Below are 17258 nucleotides of genomic sequence, written 5' to 3'. Positions count from 1 at the left end.
GTCATTATAGTATCGAAATGTGATTGTTTCAGTTTTGATCTTTTTGTATTTGTTGTTGGATTGATCGTAAAGCTTCATAAGAGAAAGTAGGAGTCGAAAGGATTTGTATTAGAAAGAGGAAATTAGATTTTATTAGGGAGAAAATGTTTACTGCTGTAGTTTTGTGGATTTTATTCATTATTAGGAAATTTTTGGAGTGAAAAAAATGACGCAGTGACCTAACAAATTGTATTTAGAATATTATTTGTGATTGTTTAATCCAAGAAATTTGGAATTGTGTAAATGTATGAATTTTAAACATACACACACACACACACACAGAGAAAATTTGCCTTTTATAGTATAGATTAGTGCTCACCCAGAATATTCTGAAGCACCTCCAGGCATCAAAGTCTGGCGACAGGCCTGAATTTAGGTAATTTTAAACATGAAAGTTTTTATCTTAGAATCAAGGGTAGTCTTGAGCAGAAGCTATCAAAAAGTTTAAACTTGGTTACGTCTCCTTGATGTTCGGTCAACTTTGTCCTTTCTGTCCTTCATTACGATTGACAGAACAAGTACTAGACATGTACTTGAGACAATGTAGTCAATTAAAATCCTTAATGATGATGCTCCAGCATGGCTGCAATTAAATGACTAAAGTAATAAATGAATAAAAGGATAATCTGACGGGCGTTTACTGACTAATTACTAGTGTTATATTGGAACATGTACAGTATATGATAGCACAAAAGACAATTTTTTTCCAAGACATCTCAAAAAATCACTCATTATGTGAAGTTGGGCCTATATTACATGCTTTAATGCACTAAAATATTTTTCTCCTGAATATGCACTTCTGAAATTGTGGTGTGTCTGGAATGCTCGTGGATTTTTCTATGCTATCAAATATGATACTTTATTTTGTTTTATAATGAGAATCACCTTTTTTGACCTTTGTATTCAGTACATATTTTTGTTTTCATTGATTCAAAATACTTGTTTCAGAACATGACAAATGAACTATTACCCAAAATTCTGCCATGTATCCTTGAGGGTTTAAAAGATGATGACGATGATGTAAGAGCAGTTGCAGCTACAGCGCTTGTGCCAGTCTGCAATGAATTAGTCAAACTTTTACCAAATGAGGTGTGTTTTGTTTTTGAATTTTTTAATTATTACTGTCTTTATTTTTTCATCTTCATATAAGTGGCTCTTAAAAAAACATATTGAGATCATTGAGAAAACTAAAATTGTCTATCTTAAAATGGATATTTATAGTGATACATTTAGTTTGTATAGGTATTTCAAGTGATAAATATTGAATGTGCTTATTGATTATTTTATTTGGTGTTTTATAAGTTATTATTAAACATATTCTTGCCAGCCCTCTGTCAAATCGTCTAACCCATGCCAGCATGGGAAGCGGATGTTAAACGATGACGATGATAATTCCGTAGAACTGTTTCGTAGTTTGCTGATAAATCTATATTATTTTTTGGGATGAATATTAATTTAATTTAAATATTAATATTAGAGATCATCAAATATTTGTAACAAGCATTCTGTTTTTCTAACAAGTATCATGCCAGAACAAAAGAATCATTAATAATTCATTTTTGACTTGAAACTCTTTATTTTGTTGATGTAGGTTCCTAAAATTATAGGAATGCTGTGGGAGATATTGCTAGACTTAGATGATCTAACTGCATCTACCAACAGTATTATGACCTTACTCTCAACATTATTATGCTACCCTGAAGGAGAAGAATCTACTCAATGGTGATTAAAGTTTAAAACATTGTTTTTGAAGTTTTGTCTGACACATTTCATTCCTTTTCAATAGGATTAGCAAAAGTCTAATTGTAGCTCATATTTTAAACTTTGTGCACCTAGCAAAAGTAGTTGAACAACTGATATGTATTGATTTACATCTCATAGATGCTCTAGTTTGCATTGTCAGTGATGTTTCTAGGATCTCAGGGTTTTGGGGCTTTCAGCATCAGACCCCTACCTCACCCAGTTGACACAGCTGGAGTTGGTCAAGTCTTAGCTTGCATCCCAGTTGTAGCAAGCCATTGGTCTGTTCTCTTTATCCAAAGCCATCTCGTAGCCTTTTCTGCTCCTTCAGTAAGGGAATATATAAACCTCTTTGCTCCACTGTAACTCCAAGCCCAGTCAGGGTTTTGCAGAGTAAATGTCTCACAGGAACCTGGCAGCCTACATCAGTTTGCTTGCAATGTGTCTGTCTTGGTTTCTGCATTAGTACTTTTAACTCCTTTGATTCATTGATAAATTTTGAAGAACATTTTCATTGTTAAAGTGATAGTATGTTGTCAACTTAATGTAACAGTCCCATGAAAAGGAAGAATGCTACTGTTATTTAGCCCTAGGAAACAGTTTCCTAGGGCTAAATAACAGGAGCATTCTTCCCTTTCATGGGACTGTCACATTAAGTTGACAGCATACTATCACTTTATCATGCTGCTACTGCATAAATCTCTCTCAGAGATTTAGAAATGTATTATTTCTATTTTCATTGTTTTCCCTAAAGAGGCATTTCATTTTTAGTGATTCTAATTTTGATGTTTTTAAAGTGTTGCCCCCAAATTGAGCATCATATTCATCTTCAGTATCAGTTTAGCTTAACCTGTTTCTATATTCTCTCATAATTCAGTCAGTCATAGTAACTTTTAATAACTAAAGTATATCTTGTGGATTTCATTTCAGCTCTGAGCATTCATTAGTGGAATTGGTGCCCAGACTTTGGCCATTTCTTCGTCACAATATTGCATCTGTACGGAAAGCATCATTGAAAACATTTCACACGTTACTAAATTTGGAACAGGTAAATGAATATGTTTCCATATTTTTAAAAAGCCTGTTGTATAATTTATTGTATATTTTATATATTTAAAAAGTTTATCATAAAAAATTTATCGTAGGTGTAGGCGTGACTGTGTGCTAAGATAATACAGATTATTGATTGAACTCTTCTCTGAAGATGTTTAGCTTTCCAAATTCATGTAAACAGGATTTTATATTTGGTGTCATTTCATAAAATTCACAACAAAAAAAATGATTAAGTTGAACTTACCATTCAGAATGAAAGAATTGGTTACTAACTGCTTGCAATATATTATTTATTAGAGACTAAATTTATGGCAGTTTCAAAACTGACAAAATATTGTGGTAAATTATTTGTAAATTACATACATTTTCTTAAAAATAAATCAAATTTTCTCTTGAAGCAAAACATTTGAAACTCACCTTGATTTTTTTTATGTTTCAGAATCATCCAAAGAACTGGCTTTTGCCACTGTTGTCTGCTTCTCTACGGCACATCTTCCAACGAGCTCTTCTTGAATCCAATCCTGAGATTTTGACACTTGTTGAAAAAGTGTGCTTATTAAACATTTGAATTACTTTTATTATATTTGATAAACAATTTTTATAATATTTAAAAAAATTATTAATCTTAACTGTTCTTATTAATCTTAACTTCATTAGCATAGCATTCCATTGCTTTTTTTTTAACATAGGCATAATTAACTCTGTATTTGGAAATTGCTAACTGATAAATGTGTGTGTGTGTGTGCAATGATGATGATTCCATATTTCAGTGATGACTTAGAAGTGTGTTTCTTGGTAATGTTCATTGTTTAGTGGTGCACATGTAAGTTATGTTATGGTTTGTTCCAATTGATGTTGAAGCATACCTCAACATTGCAAGTTACTCACTAAGTTACTGGATTCTGAAAATTTATTGAAATATAACTGTCTTTAACAGCCACAGTTTAGTGCATGTGCGACCCAGTAATTGATGCCCATCTATGTATATTTCAGGTTCTCTTTCAGCTTGTCCTTTAAGTGAAGTAAGAGCTTACCTGTCAAGTGTGAGGCATCTGGTATTTCTCCAAATGGGATTTGCTTGAGAATTCTCAGTTCCTCCATATAACATATATTTGTACTGTAATTAAGGAGCCCAGTTTGTATTGTGAATTCTAATATTCCTAGTCCATTCTTGCCAGCAAAAGCCACATTTGATACAGATGAAGACAGGAAAAGTCTACACTCTGTACAGTTTAATTGTTTGATAGACAACCAATTTCATTGTTAGTGGCATAAAAAGTGACTATGCTATATATGGTGTGAGAACTGCTAAAATCCATCTTCACTAAACTGTTTGTGTTAGTTGCTCACCAAATGTGCAGCAGTCTATAAAAGATTTGAGATAAGGAGCAAATGACTGTTTTGGCCATTGGTAAGCACTGACAATAGACTAGTTGGTACTACAATGTCCAGAGAGTTTGTTCTTGACAAGACTAAGGCATCCCCATTAACCTCTGTTGCCTCTAATCATTCCATATATCATCATTATTTTTACATCCACTTCCCATATCACATGATCATGTGGGTTGAGATACTACTTCTTGTTCTAGTATTTCAGTTTTGGCTGGGTTTCTATGGTTAGACGCCCTTCCTAACATTGATCACTTTACAAAGTGTACTGGGTGCTGTTTTTTCATGGCAATTTGCTAATGTAACTTGCAAGACTAAAGAACCCTCTCAGTTGAGAGGGAGGACAGGAGTTAGTGGTGGCTTTAAGTGAGGGGTTTAGAAGTTTGACTGTAGGAGCTGTTCTGTAAGAAATTCATAGCTACTTTATATTTTATATAGGTGGGTGGGGGAGACAGAAGTGGTGCCCAAATAAGAGGTAGATATGATGGTGATGAGGTATTTGAATGTACCCTAATGGTAACGTGCGAGAAGGTGAATAGAAGTGAGTGTGGATAAAGAAGAATCAGAGAAAAAGTTTACATTCCTTGTTATATATTTATTATGATGACTATATAAGAATATGTCGTTTCCTTCTCTGCATTGATAAGTTGTATGTATTTGTATTTTCAAGGTTTGGGGTCAGATATTGCGGCAAGCACCTTTAGAAAATTTAACTGAAGCTTCTGTAGTTTGGTTAGGAGTTTGGTTTTGCCTTCTTATGCAACCTGCAAAAATTCCTTTTGATCCATCTTATATACTTGAAGCAAAACACAGAGGAAGAGTAAGTATTCACAAATATAAAGTTTGTGTTTTCGAGGATTTCTGCTATTAAATCTTAGCCGATGATCTAATTTGATTTTGTGGTTATCATGTGTGAAGTTGTAAAATTATGATTTCATACAAAACTAAATTTTATTTATGTTTATTTGTTGATTTTTTTCTCCTTCTCTTTTCAATGGTTTAATTTATTTTCTAGGATCAACAGCTTCTGAAAAATCCACTTCGTCAGCTAAATGAAAATTGCACAAGTTTTAATACTGAAACTAGTACGAAACGAAAAGATTTCCTGGGTGGTAGTGATAGTTATAATGAGTCTTCACTTGAAGATGATATCTATATTACTAGATCAAGAATGATTGGAGCCAAGTAAGTTAAATAAACATTTTTTGTTAGCTTTTGAGTCTGGCTTCAGTTATCCCTAATTTTTATTCATTTAATGTAAATCACACAATTTATCATATTTTTCTGGTAATGTTCTGTGTTGGAAATCTAACCGTCCATATCCAATTTTTTTCAAAAGTTTATATTATTTCTGATTTATATTATTCATACATGCTTGTTTTAATTAGATACTAATCTCTTACTTTTCAAGTTTTATAATGTACACTTTTAGCTTAATTTTTTGTACGACAAAATTCTTATATGCAACCTATATAATGATAACCTGATCAATTATGCTAATGCTAGATCAGATGTATTTCTTGATCAATCCTTTAATTACCATTGATTATGAAAAGAATTTTGATTTATTCCGTGTGATTTATAGACATAATTAAAAAGTATTTCACTCTGGTCTTCAGAAATAATTTCTAATCATGTTCAAACAAAAAAATTCTCTTTTAATTTTGGATGGAGTTGAAAAACTTATGAAGTCTTGTAAGAATGAGGCCCCCTAGACTGCATCCAAAAGAAAGTTATATGACTAACAAGCATAGATTAACTCGCCAACTTGCTTTAATTACTAGCTCACAAATGCATAGTGTCTTCTTTCTACTGCTTCTGTCACTACTACAATGGCTTCTGTTCTTTTGAATCAGTTATATTCTTACATCCTGCCCTTAAACTTATCTAGGACACATGTCGTCTCTTCTTGTTACTCTGACATTGTCTCATCTCCTAAACCCTACACTAAATGCTTCATGTTGTGGTTCCTGCCTAGGACTGAAAACTCCCTCTCCAATCATACTTTACTTGCAGACATTAACCACAAATAATTGACTGCTTCAATTTCATCAGTCTAGGAAGATGGATAAATTCATAGTCCTTCCACTACCGATTAATTTAATTGAAAAATAAAATGTTTAAACCTAATATTCCATCTGTTTTTATTTAAACTTGTCAGATCTGACCTCTCACATATACCCTACAATGTCATCCTAAAAATAAACAGATACATCATAATCTCATAGTTATGTGATAATGCATGATAAACCAAAACAATGTGAATAAAGAAGCATTTTATTTGACTGAGTAATCTGAATGTTAAAGGGATAATACAGTATTGGAGGTGTAACAGGAATTAATGACAGAATGATCTGAGGAAACAGCTAAGAATGAAATGTATTAGATAGAAAGAAGGTTCTTTGATATCAACTCATTGCCTAATAAAGTTTGTAAAAGTAATTTGATATATTCACATATATGTATATAAATTTGCTAATTGAAAAAATGGTTTTATCGTTTTAGATTGTTAGGAAAGTTATGTACATTCCTTACTGCAGTGGAACCAGATGATTCAGACCCATCAAAATCTCTTGATCCCATATGCAAGTTAATGATATTTCATCTTACTTCTAATTCTGCTCTGCAGAGGTTTGTTGTCGCACAGATAATCTATGCTTGGGGCTGTGAAAATAAGGTGAGTAGCGATGTAATTCTAATTAAAATCAAATCTTTTAATAATTTAAACTTTACACTTAATGATTCATTGTAACAATGTCAGCATTAGACTGCGATTTTTGAGCATATTGGAAATAATCAGCCAAAGTTCGCACCTTATTCTCAGGATCAAACATTTACATCAAGAATTACAGAATAAATGTTATTTCATATCATTCAAACATAATTTGTTCAACTTCAAAGAACAACTTGCTCACCTGATCACAAAATTTTATGCAAACCTGAAAGGTACAGAAAAGATCCAACATAAATAAAATGAAAATTTTTTTTAAAATGTACAAAAAGTGAAAAAATATGTTATTAAAGTGTAAAACTAATTTAATTGTTTTAGATTATGGCAATTTTATAGTAAATTTTCATGCTAGCATAAATCAGGATATAGTATTTTTACTGTTGGTGTCATTCTTGTTACTATTGCAGATTTGATAGGGTGTTGGGTAATGTAAACATGTACCAAGAATGATTCTTTTAAACTAATGAACAGTATATTCTGTATAATTGAATTCCCCTGCAAAATCACAAATAATTGAATATACTGCCCATCCTATGGTGTATAACAAATATTATAACTGCATATTTTACAAACATTTTATTTAAATTAATCAATTAAATTTTCAGTACCCATCATGCACAGACGATCTAAAACAGCGAATTCACACCTGTCTAAATGAAGCTATTTATTTTGATGAAATCGCTGTATCCTTCACACGAATGCAGACAGAATGTCGTGATTTTATTGCTGGTCTTAAGCAGCAAGGTTTAAATGTAGAGGAACACTTTCCACCAAGGTAATAAATTCATTTTATATATACACACACACACATACTCATATACATGATAGATACATATGGAGTTGGAGGATTGTGTTGTACTCCAAAGTCTGCTTTGGCATGGTTGCTATGACTAGATGCTTTTTCTAATGTTAACCACTTTTACTGAGTGTGCTGGTTGCTTTCTTTTTTTGGCACCAGCATTAGTGAGGTTTCTGTGTAACTCTCAATTCTAAAAAGTCCCTTTACTGAGTAGGAGTATAGTTGAATGGATTTATGTTAGTTGTTGAGAAGTATGGAGGATGGAATATAAACAGTTCTCTTGCCATAGAAGAGAGATGTGGCCTTTTCACATTATATATAAGTAGGTGTGAGTAACCATGGTGATTAATACCAGAAAGAGACATAAAAATGGTGGTGGTGCAGTGTTAGAATGTGGTGAATGGTAGATAAAGGTGGGAGGGTAGTCAGTGGTAAATATGAGTTGTAAGAAAAGTATGGGAGAGTTGGTGATGACTGGCAGTACAGAAAGGGTGAAAAGCACCAGAATAATAATACAAGAAGGGGAAGGAAAAGAAAGGAACAAGACAGGTGGGTAGGTTGCAAGAGTGTGTGGGGTAAGTGAGAGATATATAGTAATATGAACAGCAGTGGTGAGAGGTACATAGGGTAGAATCAATAGGGAGTGGTTCAGGAGAGACAGAGGTAACTGGTAGCACAGAAAGAGTGATAAATGGAAAATATGAGTGAGGAGGGATGATTTTTAGAATGAAGAATAGCTGTCAAAGGAAGCAGTACTGGGGAGTGAAAGCAAGAACTGGTGGAACACAAAAAGATATAATGAGATATAATTTTGCTCAGACTGCTGCACTAGTTAAGAGTGTGATGGGAAGAAGAGTAATAAAGAGATGAGTGGGTAATAGAGAAGGCTTGCCAGGGACAAATTGGGTGAGGGGCCCAGTTGTGTGTTTATACACAATGCTTTCAGAACCTCAGTTTTGTCATGAATGACAGGTCTTCTTAAGCATCGTGCATTATGAATCATGTTGATTCTTTGTCAGCTCCTCCACAAAACTCAAAATGCAGATATTGACTGTCACCATTTCATCCTATGTCTTTAGTTTCTCTCTTCCACAAACTCCATTCACATTAACTTCTTTACACATCTGCTTTCATTCTCATATACAATATCTTAAATAATTTGATAATACCTATAAATGTTTTTGGCTTCAATTTACATTTGTCGATTGATATGCAAATGAACTTTATATATATACTTAATAATCGAATATGCATTTAAAAATCTGTGTGGATAAGTAGTTTCTGAGAGCTTTTCAAATAATATATTTGAGAGTAAATGGCAATACATTCAAAAGTTTGTTGCAGAGGTGTCCCCATTAAATGTTTCAGCTTCATTGAAGCTCATGAGAACTTCTGTACACAAATAACATAGTTTCTACTCTCAAATATATGGGATTATGTAGATAGCACAAACAATGAGTACTTTAAATTTACTGAAGTACTTGTTTTAACATTTTAATATACTTTTCTGATTGTCTGTCTGTCTCTCTCCATTTTGGATTTATTTTCCCATGTTAATTTGTTTCTCTGGATGCAGACTTTGTCTTGTAACCATGTGGTTTCAAGTGTCGTCTTACTGTGTGACAAGTCTTCTACTGTAGTCTTGGGCTGACCAAAACCATGTGAATGAAAATGGTAGTTGTTAACTGGGTGGATGTTGTGTGTGTGTGTGCATGTGTGTGCGTGTATGAATGTTGACATTCCATACCTTTGCTTATCACTGTGTGAGGGAAACAGTGATGTAATGTTTATATTTTCTGTTGCCAAACATCCTGTTGCTATGTGCTTTTGAATACCAGCAGAACGAAAAAGTTAATCACGTACTTGAAAATCAAGTAAGGGTTGGTGAAATGAAAGATATCTGCCTAAAATAAGTCTTTGTTTAATCCACATTAGCATAGAAAAGCATGTAAAACAAGTAAGCTATCATAGATTGGATAGTATTTGCATGTTTGAACATGTTATTACTGTTAGTAGAATGAAGTTCCTACTACTAAACACTCATCTGTGTGTTGTACTTTAGTTGTTATTGTAGCTACAGATCAGCTTTGATTGAGTTGGCCAAGGCATTTCAGCTATGACTATTCTGATTTTTTTTTTCCCAGGCACCATATATTTTACTGCTCTTTTTACATGTTCTTTTTTTATGATCTGAGAGAAATTTGGCTATATTTCTGTCAAGTTTAATGATAGAAATATAGACATTCCCATAATTATTTTCTATAAAGCAAGCAGAGTATAGTACTTTGCCTTCAGACCATCACTGTTGACTTCATTATTCAGACACAATGCATTGTGATTTCAGTTGATAACCAAATGGCTGGTTTTCTAACACCTTTATTTCAAACCACTGTATTTTTTCTTATCACTTATGCTTTCAGGGTCGTTGAACTTTGTGAAGTATTATTTCAGGTCTTGTGCCTATGTTAGAAACTATTATCATTTCAATTCAGAAATGCAGCAAGCTGGTTGAATCGATAACAAATTTGACAAAAATGCGTAATGGCGTTTCTTCTAGATTCAAATTCTGCTGAGATCGATTTTGCCTTTCGTCCTTTCAAAGTTGTTAAAATAAATACCAGTTGAACACTGGGATCAATGTAATCGACTTACACTTTGTGCTAAAATTAGAAACCATTTTTTCAGTTCAGTAATAATTACTGTGATCTTAAGTTTTCTTTCATTCTTTTTTCTATAATTAGTGTTGTGTATGTCTCCTTCTTTAGGTCAGCTGATTAAAATTATTAACTGTTCTTTGTAAACATAAGTATTAATTTCATTGGGGAAAATATTTACTGGAACCTAGACTTAATTCTTCACTACAAACTAAGATGTCCATTGAACCATGTCAGTAATGTCAAACAGATGATGACTTTAATGACATTTTCCTAATAACTGTTTCATTTTTTGGTTGCATTCTTAATATTTTTAGTCAACAGACACTTCAATTTTTCTTATCATACCTTAAATATTTTTTCTCTTTTTTTAGAATTACAAGCTGCTTCTTAGCCACCTTATCCTATGAATTAATACATATTATCATTGCCATCATCATTATCATTGAATGTCTGTTTTCCATGCTGGCATGAGTTGAATGGTTTAACAGGAGCCTGTGAGTCGGAGAAGTGCACCAAACTCCAATGTTTACTTTGGCATGGTTTATTCTGCTAGATACCCTTCCTAATGCCAGCCACTTTACTGAGTGTACTGGGACTTTTAAATGGCATTGGCAGTAGTGAAGTCTTCAAGTAATTCACAAGGCTCACAACTTAGTGTTGAGAGAGGTGGCTTTATGCCAGGTGATGAGAGGTTTAAGTATAATAGAGGGCCAGGAACAGGTATCTTGTAGAGGACATACATGGCTATCCTAGTTGGAAGAGACAAAAGATGGTGCTAATAATGTGTCAGGGCATACCCTCAAGTGACATGTGATTATGTCTTATATACCTTTGTGGTTCCCCAATTTTTGCATCTAGACTCTTAATATTTAAATTATTATTAAATATTATCAAATACTTTTATTCTGTGAGAAATTAAAATAAAATTCTTTTATCTGCAGTGTCATACTGACATTTGAGCAGGCATATGCTTTAACATCAACAGCCTTTGATAATTTGAAAACCAACCTGAAACCTAAGTCATTGCAAACATTTGAGGAGAGACGTTCACAGTTACAAATATGTATTTCACAAACAGCACAAGAACAGCAAACTTACAGTGTTCGGTAAGAAAGTCTTCTACCTTTTCATTAAATTACTTTGAATTGTTTAAATATTCATTGAATATTTTGATAAGTCTTTAGACTGAAGAATAAATTGAAATTTAAATGGAAAATTAGGAAAACAGTGTCACTTTTAAGCTGATTGATTACCTGTTGAAAACAAAACAAAACAATAGTTTAAGATGTCTGTATTAATATAACTAAGTATGAATGTGCATAATATTTTTTCAGTGTTCAGTGCAGTCTTGCAATGGCTGCTATTATGCAAAACATCCTGCCTGAGAAGTTAAACCCTGTAATCCGGCCTCTAATGGATTGTATAAAGAAAGAAGAAAATCGAGATATTCAAGTATGATTACTTTTAAATATGTATTTTATAAATATTAAATTTCATATATATATATATATATATACATATATATATATATATATATATATGTGTGTGTGTGTTATATTTTGAGTTACTGGATGGTGCACATCTACTTGCCAGTTTCCAGCTTTAAGCACTAAGATTTAGTTTCTTTAATTTCCATGTAACTGTTAATATATTTAAATTTGATAGAGCACACTATAATCTCATTTTACATCTGCTCTGACATGCATGTATGAATTGGATGGGTCTTCTCTAGCACATTTTCCTGTCACTTGTTGCAGTCTTTTGTTGTCTTCTTTATGAGGTTCACCTTACTGAGATCTGCATTTACTACTTCATATTCAGTTATCCTATTCTGCATGTCCTTCCACATGGGTCACTTGATACTTCTCTATCCATCTCTCAACCTCAATATTTGTCATATGCCTTTGCCAACCAGTGCAATTACCTTTTTGCACATTACAGCCAATTCCTCTTATATCCAGTTTTTCTCTGCTCATTTGCACTGCCGTTTGTGCATATCAACATTACACATCTAGTGAAGCCTGCTCACATTTCTTATTTCTTTACTGCCCACAAGGGGCTACACACAGGGGACAAACAGGGACAGACAAACGGATTAAGTCCATTATATCGACCCCAGTGCGTAACTGGTACTTATTTAAACGACCCCGAAAAGATGAAAGGCAAAGTCGACCATGGCGGAATTTGAACTCAGAACGGAGCAGCAGACGAAATACAGCTAAGCATTTCGCCCGGCATGCTAACGTTTCTGCCAGCTGCCTGCTCACATTTCTTTCTAGCCCTCACATGTCCTCTGCATTCAAAAAACTGTTTTGCTATCATGCAATATCACACTTCATACACAACATCATATAATCTGCCCTTCACTTGGAGAGAGAAAACCTTTGTTGTCAGCAGAGGTAATACACCGTATCTGCTTTTTACTTACACAGGCTACTTTATAATAATCTATGTAGAGTTAGTGCCTTAATTTAAACCAAATCAAATCAAGTTAGAAAATATTTATAGTTGAACCTGCACATTTTCATTTGGACAATCTCGATTATCTATATTAATCCTCATTTCACTCTGTCCTTGAAACCTGATTATATATTGGAAATATATTTCAATTTCATCATCATCATTTAATGTCTGCTTTCCATGCTGGCATGGGTTGGACGATTTAACTGGAGACTGGTAAAGCAGGGGGCTGTACCAGGTTTCAATCTGATTTGGCAACATTTCTATGGCTGGATGCCCTTCCTAATGCCAACCAATCTGAGTGTGTAGTGGGTGCTTTTTATGTGTTGCCAGCATGGGTGCCATTGACCTGACACCGGCATCAGCCACAACTACAGTCTCACTTAGCTTGACAGGCATATCATCAAGCATGGTATATTATCAAGGGTCTTGGTCACCTGTCACTGCCTCCATGAAGCCCAATGCTCAAATGGTGGGTTTTACGTGCCATCGGCATGGGTGCCAATCAGACCACTGGCATTGGCTACAATTGCGACCTCACTTGGCTTGATGTCACTGTTTCCATTAGGCCCAATGCATGAATGGTACTTTTTACATGTCACCGGCACGGGTGCCAGTCAGACAGCACTGGCATCAACCACAACTATGATTTCACTCAGTTCAACAAGTCTTCATAAGCACAATATATTGCCCAATGATTAAAGCGTGCTTTTACCGGGCCAGTTATACGACACTGGCATCAGCCACAACTCGACACTGGCACCGGCCACAATTAATTTATTTGAATTATGTTAATGAAAAATAAGTAGCTTGTTCCTCAGGTAACTAGAAGTCACAGATTGATTTCATACAGGCTCTCTGTTTTATTTATTACATATTTATGATGATGATGATGATCATCATCATCATTGACAATGAATGAAAACAAGTCTTCAATTATTCTAATGTGAAAGTAAGTAAAATACTATCATCAACCTTATTTCCAACTATTATGCTTACCTAGACAACCCAATTTTTCTGACAGGATAAGAAACTTCAATTTTTAAAAAAATTACTTGTGTATCTATAATAACAAAATATACATTGTAGCTTCAAGTCAGTTGGGTGGGACGAACCTGTGTGTGTTTCTCTGTTTAGTTAACTACTGCTGAGTCATAGGATAGACTTCTCAACATCAGTAACAATAATTTCAATGCTCATCTGTATCTTCATTAAATATATGAACTATGATTTTAAAATATGATAAAACAGTTATTGAGAATATGAACAAGATATGTTTCTTTCAACTAGATATATCAGTTAAGAACAAACAAAAATGTAATATATCAGTAAAGATTTTGTGTTATGTTAAGGTTGATTGTTTGGACTTGGTGGAGCTGGGATGGGAGCAAAGTTGATGAAATTGATTCTAACACATTGCTGGTATTTATTTTAAAAAGGTAAAGTACACTTTACTAGGATTTTGAACTTGCACTGTAAAGGGCCATGCTAAAGTGTTTTATTTACTTGCTGCTCTTTGCTCATCAAAATATTGTAATATATTTCAAGCATACTATCTATTATGAGACAGTTTGAAATTGATTTATAATTTTCACACCAGTATAGAGTTTAAACTGTGATTGCACTGAGATTTAGTTTCAACTCTACTATGAATACCCATTTATTTAGATGAAAAGAATAAATAAAATAAAAGAAAATTAAATTTCCTTATTATATAAAGGAGTTCAATAATTTTCCTTCAGTTTTGTAACTATGAGTTTATACTTGCTGAAATAGCATGTTTCTGTGAATTAGGACAGCTACATTTGCAACGTTTGAGTAAGCTCACTTTTATAACTGGATGTCTCCCTGTCTACTATGGCTCCACTCAATCGAGAGGTCTTTTGTCTTGCTTTGTATGTTACTTGACAATGTCATAAATGCTGGGGTCATAAAAAAAAGCACACAGTACACACTGTAAAGTGGTTGGCATTAGGCAAGGCATCCAGCTAGAGAAACCTTGCCAAAGCAGTGGAACTTGATACAGTCCTTCAGCTCTTTGGGGACCTGTTAAACCATCCAACCTATGCCAGCATGGAAAGTGGATGTTGGATGATGATGCCTTTCACAATATTCATTGCTACTCTAGGAACAAGGTATGAAATTTTTTTGGTGGTGGTGGTGGTGGGGGGGGGCAGTCGATTAGATCGACCCCAGTACGCAACTGGTACTTAATTTATTGACCCCGAAAGGATGAAAGGCAAAGTTGACCTTGGCGGAATTTGAACTCAGAATGTAAAGACAGACGAAATACAACTAAGCATTTTGCCCAGCATGCTAATGATTCTGCCTGCTTGCCACCTTATGCTTTTCACAATATTAACATATTAATAATGTAAGTCAAGATTGAAAAGAGGAGTCATTACTAATGGGCTCAAATAGGAGTGAACTGCTACCATTCTGAAGAACAGTCTGCTATAGCAGTTTCATATTATCTTTATGTTTATAAGCTGGTCATGGAAGAAAGGCAGTGGCATGGATTTTGCTGGCACTTTCAGGCTTGTGAGATTATTACAGTTGATGCTCAGTTTGAACATCTATAGGGAAAAACATGGAGTCAGTGGGGAAATAGTGGTTTGGGCTGAATGCTTGCAACAGAATGAATTCTGCAAAAGGCTTTCTAATGTTAACTGAAAGACTAGGTGTAAATTTTATATATCACCAACTGTGTGGTGTTAACTTAGCTGACAGAAGATTTTCAATAGGGAAAATTTAAATGCTTATGATTAAACATAAACCTAAAGAGAAGCAAATTTTTTTGTCTTTTAAATACCAGTGTATACATATCAAAGGTCATTTAACATTTTCAGCAAAAGCGCAAAAGCTTTAGTATGGTTTTTCTTTGGATGACATTCAAAAGCTGAGTGTTTCTCTACTTTAAAGGAAAAGCTAAGTTTGCTTGATGCAATTTTGGTAGAGTCATTAATGTGCAATAAATTTTTGGCTTGAGAAAAATTGGATTAATATGGATTATGTGATACTCTGACTTGCTTAACATATAAGTCTATCAAGAATGTTGCTACATCTCTTTTGAAGATATGTATTACATATAGTATCACATTTCTTTCTTTTTCCTAAACACCAAGTAATAAAAGTATGCTGGAGGAAATGGAATTACAGATATAGTATTCTTATGTATACTGCTATAAGGGAAGTATCTTCACGTCATTTTAGTGTCTGCTTTTCAATGATGACATGGGCTGGATAGCTCTGCAGAACAGCAAATTGCCACATGTCTCAATCTTGTGCCATTTCATCTGCGAAGCCCAAGACCTTGAAATCTGACCTCATCACTTCCTATATCTTCCTTGGTCTTCTGCCACAGACTGCTTCCACATTCAGCATATGGTGCCTTTTAACTTAACATTCATCTTCCATTGTCATCTCAAGGCCATACCAACTACATATCTTACCTGTATACCTCAGCTAACACCATTAATGGTAAGTTGTTCTCTTAGCTCATTTGTGCACTGCTTTTCATACAGATTAATGTTAGGCATTCAACATATTGTATCTAACTCATTTTTGTTCAGCTTCTTCTGTGCCCAAGATTCATTACCATGTAGATTCAAACTTCTTACGCCTTATTCATTGTCATTCTAGCTCAAAAAGATAAAGATAGACTAAGTATTTTTGGAAAGCATCAATCATTCAGAAAGCAGTCCTAGTACTTTTACTTAAAAAATACTAGTTATGGTTAGAGTCAATTTCATATTTGCTTAAAACTTCAGACCTTTGTTGGGATTCATAAAAGTTCAGCCACTCTAATAGTTTTCATTTGTATATTCCTGCCCATATTGCTCTCTTCAATATATTTGACAATTCAGTTGAAAAAGAATCTTTATATGAAGATGCCTTATAGTGTATACTTACACTTAGAATTTTGGTGTTACTGTGACTTAACAATAAGCATTTTGCCATTTGATGCTTTATTATCAAATTTGTCTTTGAGATTCTTTACATGCCTATAATTTAGCTGTTTCTAACTTAATGTTATATTAAGTTAGTTTTCTTCTTGCTACAGAAATATATCATCATCATCATCATCATCGTTTAACGTCCGCTTTCCATGCTAGCATGGGTTGGACGATTTGACTGAGGACTGGTGAAACTGGATGGCAACACCAGGCTCCAGTCTGATTTGGCAGAGTTTCTACAGCTGGATGCCCTTCCTAACGCCAACCACTCAGAGAGTGTAGTGGGTGCTTTTACGTGTCACCCGCACGAAAACAGCCACGCTCGAAATGGTGTCTTTTATGTGCCACCCGCACAAGAACCAGTCCAGGGGCACTGGCAACGATCTTACTTGGCTTGCCGGGTCTTCTCACGCACAGCACATTTCCAAAGGTCT

The 17258-nt window shown here is 34.1% G+C and overlaps 1 protein-coding gene across 1 annotated transcript in view; it reads left to right on the top strand.

Moving 5' to 3' along the window:
• Window positions 1–17258, top strand: part of LOC106870984 (TATA-binding protein-associated factor 172) — a 56877-nt gene that overhangs the window by 12749 nt on the left and 26870 nt on the right. Inside the window, exons 9-18 of the mRNA XM_052965876.1 lie at window positions 988–1128; window positions 1631–1761; window positions 2710–2827; window positions 3272–3379; window positions 4892–5041; window positions 5237–5406; window positions 6727–6898; window positions 7558–7727; window positions 11350–11514; window positions 11743–11860. Coding sequence (XP_052821836.1) covers window positions 988–1128; window positions 1631–1761; window positions 2710–2827; window positions 3272–3379; window positions 4892–5041; window positions 5237–5406; window positions 6727–6898; window positions 7558–7727; window positions 11350–11514; window positions 11743–11860 — 1443 coding nt within the window. The remainder of the gene's footprint in view (window positions 1–987; window positions 1129–1630; window positions 1762–2709; window positions 2828–3271; window positions 3380–4891; window positions 5042–5236; window positions 5407–6726; window positions 6899–7557; window positions 7728–11349; window positions 11515–11742; window positions 11861–17258) is intronic.

This window comes from Octopus bimaculoides, chromosome 2 (genome assembly GCF_001194135.2).
Source record: "Octopus bimaculoides isolate UCB-OBI-ISO-001 chromosome 2, ASM119413v2, whole genome shotgun sequence".
NCBI classification, from domain to species: Eukaryota; Metazoa; Mollusca; class Cephalopoda; order Octopoda; family Octopodidae; genus Octopus; species Octopus bimaculoides.
This window is presented reverse-complemented; position numbering and strand designations above follow the sequence as displayed.